This window comes from Malania oleifera, chromosome 13 (genome assembly GCF_029873635.1).
Source record: "Malania oleifera isolate guangnan ecotype guangnan chromosome 13, ASM2987363v1, whole genome shotgun sequence".
NCBI classification, from domain to species: Eukaryota; Viridiplantae; Streptophyta; class Magnoliopsida; order Santalales; family Ximeniaceae; genus Malania; species Malania oleifera.
In genome coordinates, this window is record NC_080429.1 from 33085816 (window position 1) to 33101567 (window position 15752).

The window sequence follows — 15752 nt, forward strand, 5'->3', positions numbered from 1 at the left end:
TATGTCGTTAGCAATTAGTGCATCCATCTCTTCTTGAACATCCAATCTCCATTCCGGGTGATCTAGTGCTTCCTAAATGGTTCTTGGAATAAACAGATGAGAAACATTTGAAGTAAATGCCTTATGAGAATCGGAGAGTCTATGATAGGATAGATGGTTGGAAGTAGGATGTGAGGTACAGGTTCTAACTCCTTTCCTAAGGGCAATGGGCAGGTCAAGATCAGAAGAATTATCAAAACAAGGATCTGAAGAAGAAAAAGTACCTGGAGTATGTGAAGGAGGACCAACTTGTGTAGGTGATGATGATTGGCCTTGCTCAGGATTTGAAGAAAGAGCTCTAATATTCTGATGATTTCTTCTTCTGGTATAAACACAAAGCTCAAATGAGGAATATTTGATAGTACTTCTCCCCCTGTTTGTGAATCAAGTATGCCTTGTATAGGTAGACTAGGATTTCCATCATTATTTTCGCTAGTTAAAGTATCGGTTTCCTGACCCTTTAAAAAGTGGATGTCAATGTCAAGGAAAACATTTGGAAGAGGCTTAGAGGTTTGCCAGAACTCATCTTCAATTTCCTTTTTCTCCCCCTGAAGATAGATATGGCCGAAAAAGGGCTGGTTTTCAATAAAAACAACATCCATACTTATATGAATTTTTCAGGTCAGAGGCTTAAAACATTTGTACCCGTTTTTATTAGGAGCATATCCAAGGAAAACACATTTTTCTGCCCTAGGATCAAGCCTGGATTGAAGATTGGTAGGTATATGAACAAAAACTGTGCATCCAAACACTTTTAGAGGCAAGTCTGATGTTATCCGACATGTAGGAAATAGTTTTTTTAGGCAATCTAAGGGAGTGACGTATTTTAGCACTCAAGTAGGCATCCTATTAATACGATAACATGTAGTTAAAATAGCATCACCCCATAGATATTTAGGAACATGCATTGAAAACATTAGGGCACGTGCAACCTCTAACAAATGGCAATTTTTTCTCTCAGCAATGCCATTTTGTTGTGGGGTGTCACGACAAGTAGATTAATGTTGACTACCCTTTGTTGAAAGAAACGTTCCTAAACATTTGTTTAAATATTCAGTACCATTATCAGTTCTAAGGATACTAATTTTCATTCGGAACTGGGTTTCAACCATATTATAAAAAACCTAAAAAAAAATTTCAACCTCAGATTTGTCACTCAATAAGTACACCCAACACAAACGTGTACGATCATCAATAAATGTAACAAACCATTTCTTACCAGAAGTAGTAGTGATTTTTAAGGGACCCCAAACATCACTATGAATTAAATAAAAAGGTTTGGAAGAATGATAAGCTTTTGATTGATAGGTGCTTCAGTGACTTTTGGATATGTGGCAAACATCACAATGAAGAGAATTGCAATCCAGTTTTTTAAATAAGCTAGGAAACAAATGTCTTAAATAGAGAAAACTAGGATGTCCTAGTCTAAGATGCCAAAGCATTATTTGTTCACGTACAGAAACGGAACTAGTACTACTACTCAAACCCTGAGCTTGTTTATTGTTATATAAAGTCTCATCGAAGTAGTAAAGTCCATCAATCATCCTAGCACTGCCAATCATCCTCCCCAAGAGTTGGTCCCGAAATTCACAATGGGCATAAAAAAAAAATGACACAACAATTAGAATCCCGTGAGAGTTTACTAACAGATAGTAGGTTACAAGCAAGTTTAGGGACGTGAAGGACATATTTGAGTTCTATTTTTTCGAAGATTTGGACAGAACATGTTCCAACAATATATGAAAAACTTCCATCGGCAATTCTAATCTTTTTATTACCAAAACAAGGAGAATAAGATTGAAACAATTGTGAGGTACTGGTCATGTGATCAAATGCACCTGAATCAATAATCCATGGTACAAGATTTAAGCAACAAGGTTAGGCACTAGAGTTATCACCTGTTTGGGCCAATGAACAAGTAGGAAGACCAGAGGTAGAAGTAGATTTCAGCAGTTGAAGAAGATGATCCACCTGCTCAGCACTTAGGAAATTAGCTTCATTGGCTTTAGGGACTTCATGATTGCTACCAGAGGGTCCCTATTTGTTGCTCTTCCAGTTTGCTGGCTTTCCATGGAGTTTCCAGCGATTTTCTCGAGTGTGGCATGGCTTATTGCAATAGTCACACCATACTCAAGGCTTACCTTCCAACCTCCTTTGATTAGAGTAAGGCCGCTATGCAGAAATATTGGCAGTAGCCAAATCTGTGTTACCAGCAGCATGAGGAGCAGAATTATTGGTAGCAAGTAGAGCAGAATTTTCTAGAATCTCATGCTCCTTTTTCTTTATCATCACACTCCTTCGACAATCTTCTCGTCATACTTCAAAAAATACTTCCCCGAGTGGGGGTAGAGGCTGTCTCCCTAGGATTCTTCCCCTTACTTCATCAAACTCATCATTAAGTCCAGCCAAGAATTTAAAAATTCTTGCATTCTCCACCATCTTCTTATTGTGATTGCAATCAGCAAGATTTTTTCCATTCATAATCATTGAATAAATCTAGATCTTGCCATAGGCCCTTAAGAACATTGAAATACATTGTTACACTGCCATCTCCTTGATAAGTATTACTGATCTTCTGCTACAGTTCATAAATCTGAGAGTAATTCCCAAGGTCAGAGTACATCTGACTCACATTGTCCTAGAGTTCCTTTGCAGTAGAATAGCACATGTAATTAGCACTAATCTCTTCATCCATAGCATTCACGAGCCATGCCATCACCATGGAATTTTCAGCATCCCATATAGCATAAGATGGGTCTGTCTTCTCGAGCTCCTTAGCTTCACCAGTCAAATACCCTATCTTCCCTCTTCCACGAATATACATCCTAACAAATTGTGACCACCGCAGGAAGTTGGCATCATTCAATCGTATATTGGTAAATTGGACAGGAAAGATTCAGAATGGGTAGGTCTGGTTTCAGCCATGGCTACAGCAACAGAAGAGATTAGGGTAGAGTTGAACAAAAAGAAAACCCTATAGAGATTAGGGTCAGATTGGAGCCGCCAAGGGAAACTAGGGTTTACACAAGGCCAAGAGCCGGACCTAGCTCTGATACCATCTAGAATAAGATAGCTTCTGGTGGAAAAAAATAATTCTCATTCATCATAACATAGGTACAGGTCTGCATAAATAGATGTATAGCAGAAGAATAGAAGGAAAGAACCAAGAAGGAAAGAATCAAAGATGCTAACTTCTAAGGAAACTAAATATTCTAGGATATTCACACATTTACAGCCGAGATTCTCTTAGAAAAATAGGAAAGTTGACTAAACAGATTTGAAACCTTCCAACACCTTTATATCAAACTTTTCACATTACTCCACAAGATAAGCTAGTCGTTTAGCATTTTAGTATTCATGAAATTATTAATGCTACCTGTATTAAATTAAGATAATGACTGGTTGGCATTTTAGGAAGCCATTAATTTTCATGGTTTGGGGATTAGCATACCCGGCTAAAGCATGAACTAAAGAAGCGATAGATTTATCATTATCCTCAAATTCCATGTCTTCCTTATTAGAATCAGTACAGTCGTTCTCAACCTCTTCTTGCTCCTCCACTAGTTCAATCATCAAGAGTTGTCCCTTTTTGCAATTATGTCCCCTATTTACACTTCTCATCACAATGCCAACACAAACCCTTTGTCGTTTGCACTTTGAGTTCCTCTTGAGTCAATTGTTTGGTAGGACGATTGCAAGAAGCAGGTGGTGTGATGGTGTTGGTGGCATTCTGCTTGCTAATGGTCTTGTTGGAGCGATGTCTTTCTCGTCCTAACTTCTCTTCTTTTAACCGTGCAAAGGAAATTGCAAAAATCATAGTCCGTGGCTAACGCACTTTGACCTCACCGAATGTCAAGTAGGGAAATTGCAGCAATCATAGTCCGTGGCTAACACACTTTGACCTCACGCCAAATGTCAAGTAGGATACCTTCAATAAAAGTACTGATGAGTTAGCTTTTGTTCCAATCTTTAGTTATATTTGATAGCCACTCAAATTGTGTCTGGTACTCCAAGACAATGCTATTTTGGTTTATTTTGGCAAGCTCTCATCAATATTCTCATATCCAATGGGCTCAAATTGAACAAGTAATCCAAAAACAAATTATGCTTGTTGAATAATTGGGTAAAATGGAAGACTTAAACTCAATGATAGGTCTCTCCCTCTATTTATAAGATATATCAAGTACAATGGGAATGACCATAATACCCTTGCTAACTTACACTTATTACAAACCAAACTCTAACAATTAATAATAATGCTAAATGACTAAATAACCATTAACACTCCCCCTCAAGTTGGAACATACATATCATATGCTCCTAGCTTGTTACAAATGAATTTCACACAAACACCTCGCAAGGCTTTAGTGAACTCTCGAATAAAATGACAATCAACTTCAATATGCTTTGTCCGCTCATGGAAGACAAGGTTGGAGGCAATATGAATAGCACTTTGATCATCACACATCAACTCCATAGGCTGAGAATGTGGAAAACCTAGTTCTTTCGACATGTTCTTTAGCCAAACAAGTTCACATGTAGTGTGCCCCATAGCCCTGTATTCTGACTCAACACTCAACCTGGCCACCACAGTTTGTTTCTTACTTTTCCCAAACACCAAATTACCACTGACAAAGATACAATACCCAGTTGTCGATCTTTGGTCGAAAGGTGACCTGGCCCAATATGCATCTGTGTATATCCCCTCAATATGAGTGTTACCCTGATCTTGATATCTCCCTAGTGCACCTTTGAGATATCTCAAAATGTGAATTACTACATCCTAGTAACTTGTTCTCGAGGAATCGAGAAACTTACTAAACACTTGTTGCGAAGGATATATCCGGTCAAGTGACTGTGAGATAATTCAACTTTCCAACAAGTCTCCTATATCGACCTGGGCTAGGCAACAAATCACTCATATCTAACACTAACTATTGGGATCCATGGGTGTATCAACAAGTTTGGATCCCAATAGCCCTGTCACATCTAAAAGATCAAGAACATATTTTCTCTGTGAAAATACAGTTCTTATACAAGATCTCGATACTTCTATACCCAAGAAGTACTTCAATGGTCCCAAGTCCTTGGTCTATAGGAAAAGCTTTAGGTCTTGGATGCCTTGATCATCATCACCAGTGATCACAATGTCATACAGATAAACAATAAGCAAAATCTTGCCAAATGGAGTATGACAATAAAAAATAGAGTGATCTACTGCAAACCGATGAAGGCCAAACTCAAGTACGACAACACTAAAACGGCCAAACCATGCCCTTAGAGATTGTTTTAAACCATACAATGATTTCTTAAGTCGACATACTGAGCCTGACTCTCCCTGAGCAACAAATCCAGGTGGTTGCTCCATATATACCTCCTCAGGAAGATCACCATGTAGGAAAGCATTCTTCACATCTAATAGATTTAGAGGCCAATGACAAGTGGTGGCTAAAGAAATGAACAAACGTACTGAGGCAATTTTGGCAACCAAAGAGAATGACTCAGAATAATCCAAACAACACACCTGAATATACCCCTTAGTAGCAAGAAGGGCCTTCAAATGAGCCACATAACCATCAAGATAGACTTTCACAACTTACACCCAACGACAACCAACCACTGACTTATTAGGAGGAAGAAGCACCAAATCCCAAGTTCTATTATCAAGTAGTGCACGCATCTCTTCAACCATTTCTGTCCTCCACCCAGAATGGGATAGAGCTTCAGAAATAGATTTTGGAGGAGCAACGAAAGACAAAGTACTAACAAAACAATAATACGTGGGTGACAATAAATCATAACAAACAAAATTAGAGATCGGATGTTGAGTACAAGTGCATTTACCTTTTTCGAACAGCTATAGGAGGATCAACATCATGGGAAATAAGATCATTCGATGAGGGAACTAGAGGCACGGTAGTAGAAGCTGGAGGAGGCACTTCCCCCTTGAGTTGCCATGTGTATACCTGTAAATTGGGATGATCCAAGCAATGAGAAGGACTTAAATTAGATGAAAATGTAGGAGGATTGGACATAGATACTTGGTTTGGATTTGGAAGGCAAGGCCGAGGAAGAGACTCATTAAGGTCAACAGAACTCAAGGAATCATAGTATGATGTAGACTCTAAGAAGGTGACATCAGTAAAGACAAAAAATCGATGTAAAGTAGAACTATAACATCAATATCCTTTTTGAGTATAGGAATAGCCCGAAAAGATACATTTGATAGCACAAGGATCCAATTTATCCATTCCTGGAGTTAACTAATGGACAAAGGACACACAATCGAATATTTGAGGAATGGAGAACAAAGGAGCCTTAGGGAAGATAAATGAATATGGGATTTTGCCGCCAAGGATAGAGCATGGCATTTTATTGATGAGGGAACATGATATGAGCACAGCATCACTCCAAAAAACTTTGGGAACATTCATTTGATACAATAAGGTACAAGTGACTTCAAGAATATGTCTATTTTTCGCTCTACAGCCCCATTTTGTTGTGGAGTGTGGGCACAAAAGGCTTGATGGATCATACCGGAGCTAGTCATATAACTACTAAATTGGATACTGAAGTACTCCTTAGCATTATCACTACAAAGTATCCCGACTGGCATATCAAATTAAGTCCTTATTTGGAAACAGAAGGCACAAAAGATATCAAACAACTCAGAACGATTTTCGTTGAATATAACCACGTCATCCTAGAGTAGTCATCAACAAATGTAACAAAGTACCGAAACCCCAACTTTGATATGACATGACTAAGACCCCAGATATCGGAATGGACTAGCATGAAAGGACTAACCACTTGTTTGTCGACCTGAGAAGACTCACACTTAAGATTAGATACAAAACTTAATGTAGGAACCATCTATTTCAACTTGTCCAAAGACGGATAACCAAGGCGACAATGGATTTGAAGGGGTGTAGCTGCGACAGTGCAAATCCTGAATAACCATAGAATCAGGAAAGAATGTGACAGAACAATTTAGTGACTTTGTAAGCTTACTAACTGACATGAGATTGAAAGGAGATTTAGGAATGTATAAAGCAGAAGAAAGAGAGATGGAAGGAGCAGGATTTACTGTCCTATCCCCTTAACAACAATAGTGGACCCATCAACAAGGGTAACTTGAGGTAGATTTTTAGGATACTAGAGATCATAAAAGAAGTTGGTTGCACCTATTATATAGTCCGTGGCAACAAGATTGATAACCCAAGGACTAGTAGGAAGGATACCAAATGGCATACAGATTGTAGGATTAACTTTCTGGGCAAAAGACGCAATGTGAGAAGATGCTTGTTGAGACGACCGATACTGTAGAAATCTTGAATACTCCTCCTCTAATATAGTCATAGTACGCAGTTCACTCAAACAAGTGATTAATGAAGGAACCAATTACCATAATATTAATTTTTTGAACAAACAAAACAATCACGAACAAGGTGACCAACCATGAACAAGTCACAAATAAATCAGTACAAGACTGTCACAGCACCAAGAAACTCAAACACAGCCACAAGAAAGCAACTCACAGCGCTGAAACAATTGAAGAAGTAAACCACTAAAACTACCATGGAGAAATCACCAACTAACTGATATAACACTGCTAATAGCCTCACAAAAAACAGCTTATGAACACTGTCACTGCTCCAAGAAAGTCATCAATGACTGTTGCTCACACCGAACAACAATTGACGAATTACCACAAGTACATGGTTAAACAAAGATTGGATCTTCGAGCAAAACACATGTCCAACAGCTTGATATTTTGATATAAGGAAGGAATTAGATCATTGAATCAAAAAACACAGCAAATCTCACTGTTTCAGACCCAAAAAACTCAATAACCATTGATAAACTGCTTCACGAAGCATCAAACAACCATTCCTTGGGTGCCGCACTTGAGGAATTAAAAAAGGTGAGATCTTTGGGCAAAAAACATCACGAAGAACTCCAAAAACATGTTGATAGAGAGATTGGAACTGCTGGATCATTTCACGTCAAAACCATGCCTGAAAGTGGCTTCACACGCTGGCGCATGGGGTCAGCCCTGGCAGCCTTCGTCCAGCACATGAAGACACATGGGACACTGCCTGGAGGTGGGATTTCAGTGGGGGGCAGATCGGCAGTGTCTGTGGGTGACTATGGTGTTGGTTTTGACAAATCTATAGTGGATTTGATGTTGTCGAACTGGCAATGTCGCCCAGAAAATTCCAGCAACTGGTCTGACGTTCTGCTGCTGCTGGCTGTTCTCTAGGGTTATAGTATCATTACAAAATCTTCTATGATGATAGACATGCAGCGGATTTTGAGTTTCAGGCTTCAGTTTAATGGTGGTTGCAACATTTAGGGTTTAGGTTTCAGAATCATGCTCTGATACCATGTTGAATAATTGGGTAAAATGGAAGACCTAAACTCAGTGATAGGTCTCTCCCTCTATTTATAATATCAAGTACAATAGCAATGGCCATAATACCCTTACTAACTTACACTTATAACAAACCAAACTCTAACAATTAATAATAATGCTAAATGACTAAATAACCATTAACACTGCCCATGAAGGCATTCCATTATAAGCTTCAAACTAGTTATACCATTGAATACCATCGCCATTCAGACTAATAGCAGAAATCTCAAATTTAGATATTTCTAGAGTGCAGTGAAAGAAAAAGTATTTTTCAACCCTAGAAACCCAACCAATAGGATCATCATTGTCCCACTGAGGAAATTCCCCCTTCATGCGAGAAGGACCATGATCAAATGCTCTCCTTGGTAACCTCTTTTGCGCACATATGGCTGCTCCATACTATTGGTTGACATAGAGGCATCATCTTCTGTCTCATTATGGGAAGATGCACAGTGTTGTTTTAGGGAGGGATGCTTGGATCTCTTCACTGAGGCTTAAACATATTGCTAAGTTCAACCTCTAGCCTAGCTTCCATTCTAGAACTCATCTGAATTTTTTGAGGCCATTGCATATGAGTGAAGATGATCTTTATCGGCAGATTAATGGCATCCACAAGAACACCGATTCTAATACCAAATGATAAGACCCTAGGGTTTTATCATAGGGAAATTAGGGAGATTGTAAGGATAGAAAATAAAAAGAGAAAATAAGGTTGATCACTTCAAGAAAATCTACCTCCAAATCAGTCAAAGGCGATGAATTATGTTATTGCTTGAAAGAAAAAGCCGCATAAGGTTACATATATCAGGTAGGGAACCCTATTCCTATTTGGAATGTAAAATATCCCAATCCAAGTCCTTAATGGACTCAGTCCTAATTTATTTGGGAATCCAAACACATTAAATAGAAATCTCAATTGAGTTGGGAATCATAATAGGCATTTGGTTCACGACATCAAAAATATTTTCATGGAGATAACACTCCCACGATTCTCATTCCTAGGAATAGGATGTTTGCCCCATGGGAATATTTTTGTTTGATTTGCATTGTAAGAGTCCTAAGACTGTTCATAGGATTCCCAAGCTAATGTTTGGTTCAACATGAGAATATTAATAAGTATTTTAAGACATCTAACACTTATAATCAAGTAACCAAAATAATTGAGGGAAATACAGTGTTTGAATATTAACTATTGAATTAAATTTTTATAAATAAATAAAAAATATTACCTTTGTTTAATAAATTATAAATGTCAATTAAAACGTTAATTAACATAAATATTTAACATTTTTAATACACATTTTAAATATTATCTAATTAAAAAATAATTAAAATTTTCTAATTAACATTTTTATATTTTCTAATTAACAAATTAATTAATATTTATGTTAATCAATATTTTTAATTGCCATTCTAATATTTTTTTATTAAAAAATCAATTAAAATTTTAATTATTTTATAATTAAAAATTAATTAAATGTTTAATTAGAACTTTGTAATTAATATCTTTAATTAAAATTTTATATATTTTCCTAATTAAAAATAATTAATATTTATGCTAATTAAAATTTTTACTTTTATTTTATCAATAATGTATTATCTCAAGAGTGTGATTATATTATACTACAAGGGCATTATTGTCCAAAATCCAAAATAGTGAGGCCAATTTGGGTCAAAAAGTAGGATTCCTATGAAACTTACCCATGGGGAGAGGTGGGAATAGGATGTCCATGTCTCATGGGAATCCTTTCATTCCCAGGAATGTGGACATTCGTACCACTTTAGATTTCCCTTCTCAAATAAACTTGGGAATGAAATGTCATAGGCATCACATTCTTTTTTTTTTTTTTTTTTTGGGTTACGCCGGGTGTCTGCATCCGTTTTTACGGTCTGCGACTAATCCCACGCCCCGTGGATCTGGCCCCACATCATGACGAGGAATGTAAATCAGGAGCTCAGGGGAGGAATCGAACCTAGGAGGCGCAAATGCTGACCTCGTGAAAGGCACTCCCGGTTATTCGCTCGACCACCTGAGCTACGCCCTGGGGGCAATAGGCATCACATTCTTGAGAATATTGAAAGATGTCACAAACCAACACCCCCTTAGAATCTAATTAGGAGGATCAAACACCAAGTAATGGCCTTGCTTGTGCATAAAAAGAAACAAAATCGATCATAATTCAAGCTTCCATTTCACTTTCATTTCTTTTCTATTTAGTTTCATGTGCTTACAACATAAAAATTAAAAATCTTTTATATTGTGTTTGGTAATAGGGAAGGAAGGAAAAAGGAAGAAGGATAAGTGGGGGGAACCGTGGAAACTTCTATTTTCTTCCTTTCGTAGTGTGGAAAGCTAAGGAAGGAAAAATGCTTTCCTCTCCCATTATAAATTAATCCCTCCAAAATGGGAGGAAAATAGAATGAAAAGAGACTTTCCCATTAATGTAATTGACTAAAATTACTACTTTACCCTATCAGCATTGTCTTTCCTTCCATTTTCCTCCATTCAACCAAACAACAGGAAAAGTAAACCTTTCCTTCATTTCCCTTATCCTTCCTACCAAACATAGCCTTAGCCTTAGGCTCCATCCTCATGTCTTCAAAACAAATGTTTCCAGGGAAATTTTCCAAGGAAAAAAAATTTTGGGTGAAAAGAATTTTTTTTTTTTGGAATACTAGTTAACTTAAAAAGCATGCCGCGTGATACTTATTTGATGCTATACTTAGGAAGATAAATTTGAGCGCCCAAAAAATTAAGTTGTAATGCACCTATTTTTTTGGCATAGCACAACGCATCCCATTTCCATCCTAGTATCTTGCAAATAAATCAATTGAAATAAGAACATTTTTCAACATATTTTTGCTTCACATTCCCAAGAATCATAACCACTGCATTTATCCAAAAGGGGACCAAAGTGGATAAAAGGCAATACAAATAAAGCAAAACTTTTAAAACAAGGCTCAACACTGACAAACCAACTGAAGCACTGGATAGGAACAGCACAGAGGTCAGCAAGCTGGCCGGAAGCTGATACTGAGGCATGCAAGTATGATGGTGAAGCCAAGAAAATATAGAAGGATAGCAGCAAAAATAGGTTCCAATGTCATGCCTGCTGGAGTCAATGCACTTTGAATATTGACCAAGCTCTGTAGTTAAAGAGCTCCATTAAATTATGTAGTGACCTTATCAACAAAAACGTATGGGGCCGATTGGTTTCATTTCTGTTTTTTTTTTTTTTTCTCATTGCAATATAGTTAAAAAAGAGGTAACAACAATGTTTTTGTTAGTTTTGCTAGTTTTTAGTTTCTATTTAAAACAAGATTTTCTAATTTTCAATTGTTGTGACAATATAATGAATATATTTTCACAAAACTTTAATATTCAAAATTATTTTATCTAAAAAATTCAAAAGTCACTTTTGTGGATTAAATCATTGTGTACAATATTTTTAATGAAAAAATAAAATCAAATTGCCACATAATTTGAAATAAAACTAATGATATACCTACACCATTTTTCAACCTTCATATACCATAATATTGTTTTGTTCTTGGAGCACAAAAAAAAAGTGAATTTAAATTATAAAACTTAAGTAAAATAATTATAATTTCCATTTTTATATATTGTCTTCTATTTTTTTTTTTTTTTGCCTTTTTTTTTTTTTGCATTTTCTTTACTCCAATCATACTTATAAATTGTAATTCGATGCAAGGAAAAAATGAACATATATTCATTCAGGTTTAAATTTGTTTCACACTTTCACTTCTGAGACCATTTGCCAGTTTCAGCTTTCTAGCTTTTGTTTTCCATTCCGGTTTTTGTTTCCACAATTTTTGCAGTGATGCCAAGCAGCCTAAATTTTCTTTTTCATTTCTTTCCCTCAAATTTTCCCAGCGACCAAACAAAACAAGAATTGCGGAATCCAAGCTCAGATAATTACCAGATTTACATGAGAGGAAAATTAAAAGAAACAAGAAAAAAAAAACCATAAACTCACCTGGGTTTTGGGGATTGTTGTCCGCCTGCACGGGAGGAGCCATAGATTGAGTCGCCATAATCAGTTACTCAGCTGCTGCCGCTGAATTTCGAAGAGAATGAATCAAAACAGAAAAGAAAATAAAAGAAATTGAAAAAAAAATTGAACAACTTTCAAAGCAAATAATTGAAGATAAAAATTAAGAAAGCTTACTACAAAAGCCGACGCGATGATGAGGATCGTAACGGCAGTGACGAAGAGGATGATATTAGGCCGTCAGGGACTGTTCGTCGCTCATCTTGAAGATGATAATACTGTAGAAGAGGGACGAGAGGCGCCTAGACGGGAGTTTTTCCTTTTCTGGTTTTTTTTATATAAAAATATTTAATAAAGGTACGGAAAACTTTAATTCTCTTGTAAAACTCCGAGATAATTCAGTATAAGTAAAAGACGTTAGATTATCTAGTATGTTTTAAACAAAAGACATTTGATGAGCCGGCATCTTTTGCCTAGCAGAGCTAGGCCCCATTTGATGCGTGGTAGTAAAAAATACTGAACCATTTAGTGCCTTTTGCTTGTAAGTTTAAACATAAACATGATTTATACATTTTAATTTTAAGAACCTTCGAAACTCGTAATTTTATACAACAAATGTTAAAAAAAATCATACATTGATCCATAATCCTCAAGCGTATATCCATAGATTGTGTTTCTATTTCACAATCTTTCTTGATTTGATAGAAATATTAGCACAAACTTTCTAGGTTAAGATAGGATCAGCTTCAAACCTCCTTTATATATTAATCACTTCCATCAAGTGATTAATTAATATACATAATTTATCACAACTATAAACTTCTCATATTCCAAGATATCATTATTGTAAATTATGATAACATTATTCTATTTAATATTAAACACCTTTCATATTACCTCAATAAGTATGATTATAATTTTATTTGAGACTATTAATGTCTTACATTCTCCCACTTGACTCAAGTGAAATTTCTTAATGTAGTTAATCATATAAACATAATGCGCATACATTAGTTATCATTAATATGTAAAAAACTTGTAGGAGTCATAGTGGTCTCATGTCATCTTTATTAATATAGTCCCTTCCATGCACTACGATACAAGTTCCACTACATATAATGATCTTTAAGTGAGAGACATACATTAGGTCCAACTTTAATGACTTAATTGAGATAATCTTGTTATCATTATTTCATAGCAATTATGTATACAAAAATGTAAAACAGAAATAACAGAAACATTTTCATTATCGAGCTCAAGTATCAATTAAACAACATACATTAAGGTTCAATAATGCTCATCTTTTCAACATGACCAATAAATGTTTTGGGCGACAATGCTTTCGTCAAAGGATCAGCAATCATACAATCGGTGCTAATATGTTCGATTGAAACTTTTTGTTTCTATACTTCTTCTTTAATAACAAAGTATTTCAATTCCATATGCTTAGCACCCTTTGAATAGTTATCATGCTTAGAGAAGAAGAGAGCTGCGGAATTATCACAATAAATTTTCAGTAGTTTAACGATATTGTCGACTATTCCAAGTCCTGAAATAAAGTTTCGCAACCAATTAGTCTGAACTGTAACCTCAAAGCAAGTTACAAATTCAGCTTTCATAGTGGACGCAACAATTATTGACTACTTCGCACTCTTCCATGAAATTGCTCCTTGATTGTTCATATAATGAATAGAGTGAATTCCTTGATTGTTCAATCGTGTTTCCTCTTGAACTACCATACTGTGTAACTCATGCACATTCCATTTATCTTTCATGGTGTTATAGTTCATTTGAAAAGCTCCATACTCAATCGGTAATGAGTTTAAAATTAACTGAATGAGGAAATTTTCATTCACATCCAATCACATAGTCTTTAGTTTTGCTGCAATATTTGTCATTTCAATAACATGCTCATGCATAGTACGTGAACCATCAAATTCATGGTGGTTAACATACCCATTAATGTCCTAACAAGAGACTTATCTACTGTTTGGGAACGCTCTCCCATAAACTTTAAAAACTCTTCTACTTTCAGTTTTGGGAATAGTTGTCTTGATGTTATTGGCAACACTTATTTGTATAAACATCAAACTTAATTTGTTTGATCTTTCCCAATTATTATAATAGATTATTTCTTCAACATTGCTAGAATCAGTAATAGCAGTAGACTGATCATTTAAGAGTGCCAAATCAAGATTCAATACACCGAGGTAATATTGAACTTGTTCACTCCAATCAGTAAAATTCAACCCATTAAACATTGGAACATATGAAGCATGCAAGTGTAACGATCCAGACACGGATACTTGAAGAATTAAACACACTTAATGCTTGAATGAAATAATTAAACATAAATATATTAATGTTTTCTTTTGGGAGAAAAATTAATATAAAAAGCTTTAAAATTATGCTAATTAAATACTTTGGTAACATTATATGCACTCATTATAAGTATCTATTATCTTTGGATAAATAGATAATAATACATAATAATATTATCAAATCATTATCCTTATATTATAAGAACAATTAATCAACCTTTCGGTGATTTTTGATGTCAAACATATAAGAACTTTACTTAATGATTTAATCACTGTGGTGATTGAAATCAAAAAACTTTATAATATCACAATGTTGTGAGTAAAATAAACATGCTAACAGAATGCTTGCAGATTCATGTTAGCATGCATTAACATTATATATCCTATTGATTTTTACGAATCAGGTCATAAAATTTATATAACTTTGCGTCACAAAAGGAATAAATTTGTACCTTCAAAAATAACATTTCTTTTATTTAAATAATTATAAAATCATTCCAGCCACTCAATCGCGTAGCATAATGACATTAATATATATTTATATATATTTATTATCACAACAAAGGTTCTGCACCGTCAGACTTTATTATCCAAGGCGTACCACACTTACATTGTTATACCTTAGAAAAGCAGAAGGTTATTGTGCCTTGATTCATGAACTAAAATTAACGAAACATGAACCTTTAATCATAATAAAAAATCACGAGTTTCAACAACTTGGCTCTGATACCACATGAAAGTTTAAACATAAACATGATTTATACATTTTTATTTTAAGGACCTTCGAAACTTGTAATTTTACACAACAAACGTTAAAGAAAATCATACCTTGATCCATATCCTCCAAGCGTATATTCTTAGACTGTGTTTCTATCTCACAACCTTACGCTTCCTTATGCTCTTTCTTAATTTGATGGAAATCTTAGCACAAGATTTCTAGGTTGAGATAGGACCAGCCTCAAA

General features: G+C 35.4%; 1 protein-coding gene across 4 annotated transcripts in view; it reads right to left on the reverse strand.

The window, feature by feature from the left end:
- Positions 1–12877, reverse strand: part of LOC131146097 (peroxisomal membrane protein PEX14) — a 49518-nt gene extending 36641 nt beyond the window's left edge. For 2 of the 4 annotated variants that reach the window (XM_058095411.1, XM_058095410.1), the window contains exons 1-2: positions 12646–12877; positions 12454–12534 (exon numbers count right to left, since the gene is read on the reverse strand). In XM_058095411.1, coding sequence (XP_057951394.1) covers positions 12454–12511 — 58 coding nt within the window. In that variant the 5' untranslated portion in view covers positions 12512–12534; positions 12646–12877. The remainder of the gene's footprint in view (positions 1–12453; positions 12535–12645) is intronic. The other 2 variants (XM_058095414.1, XM_058095412.1) reach the window with 1 other exon arrangement.
- Positions 12878–15752: the final 2875 nt, after the last annotated feature.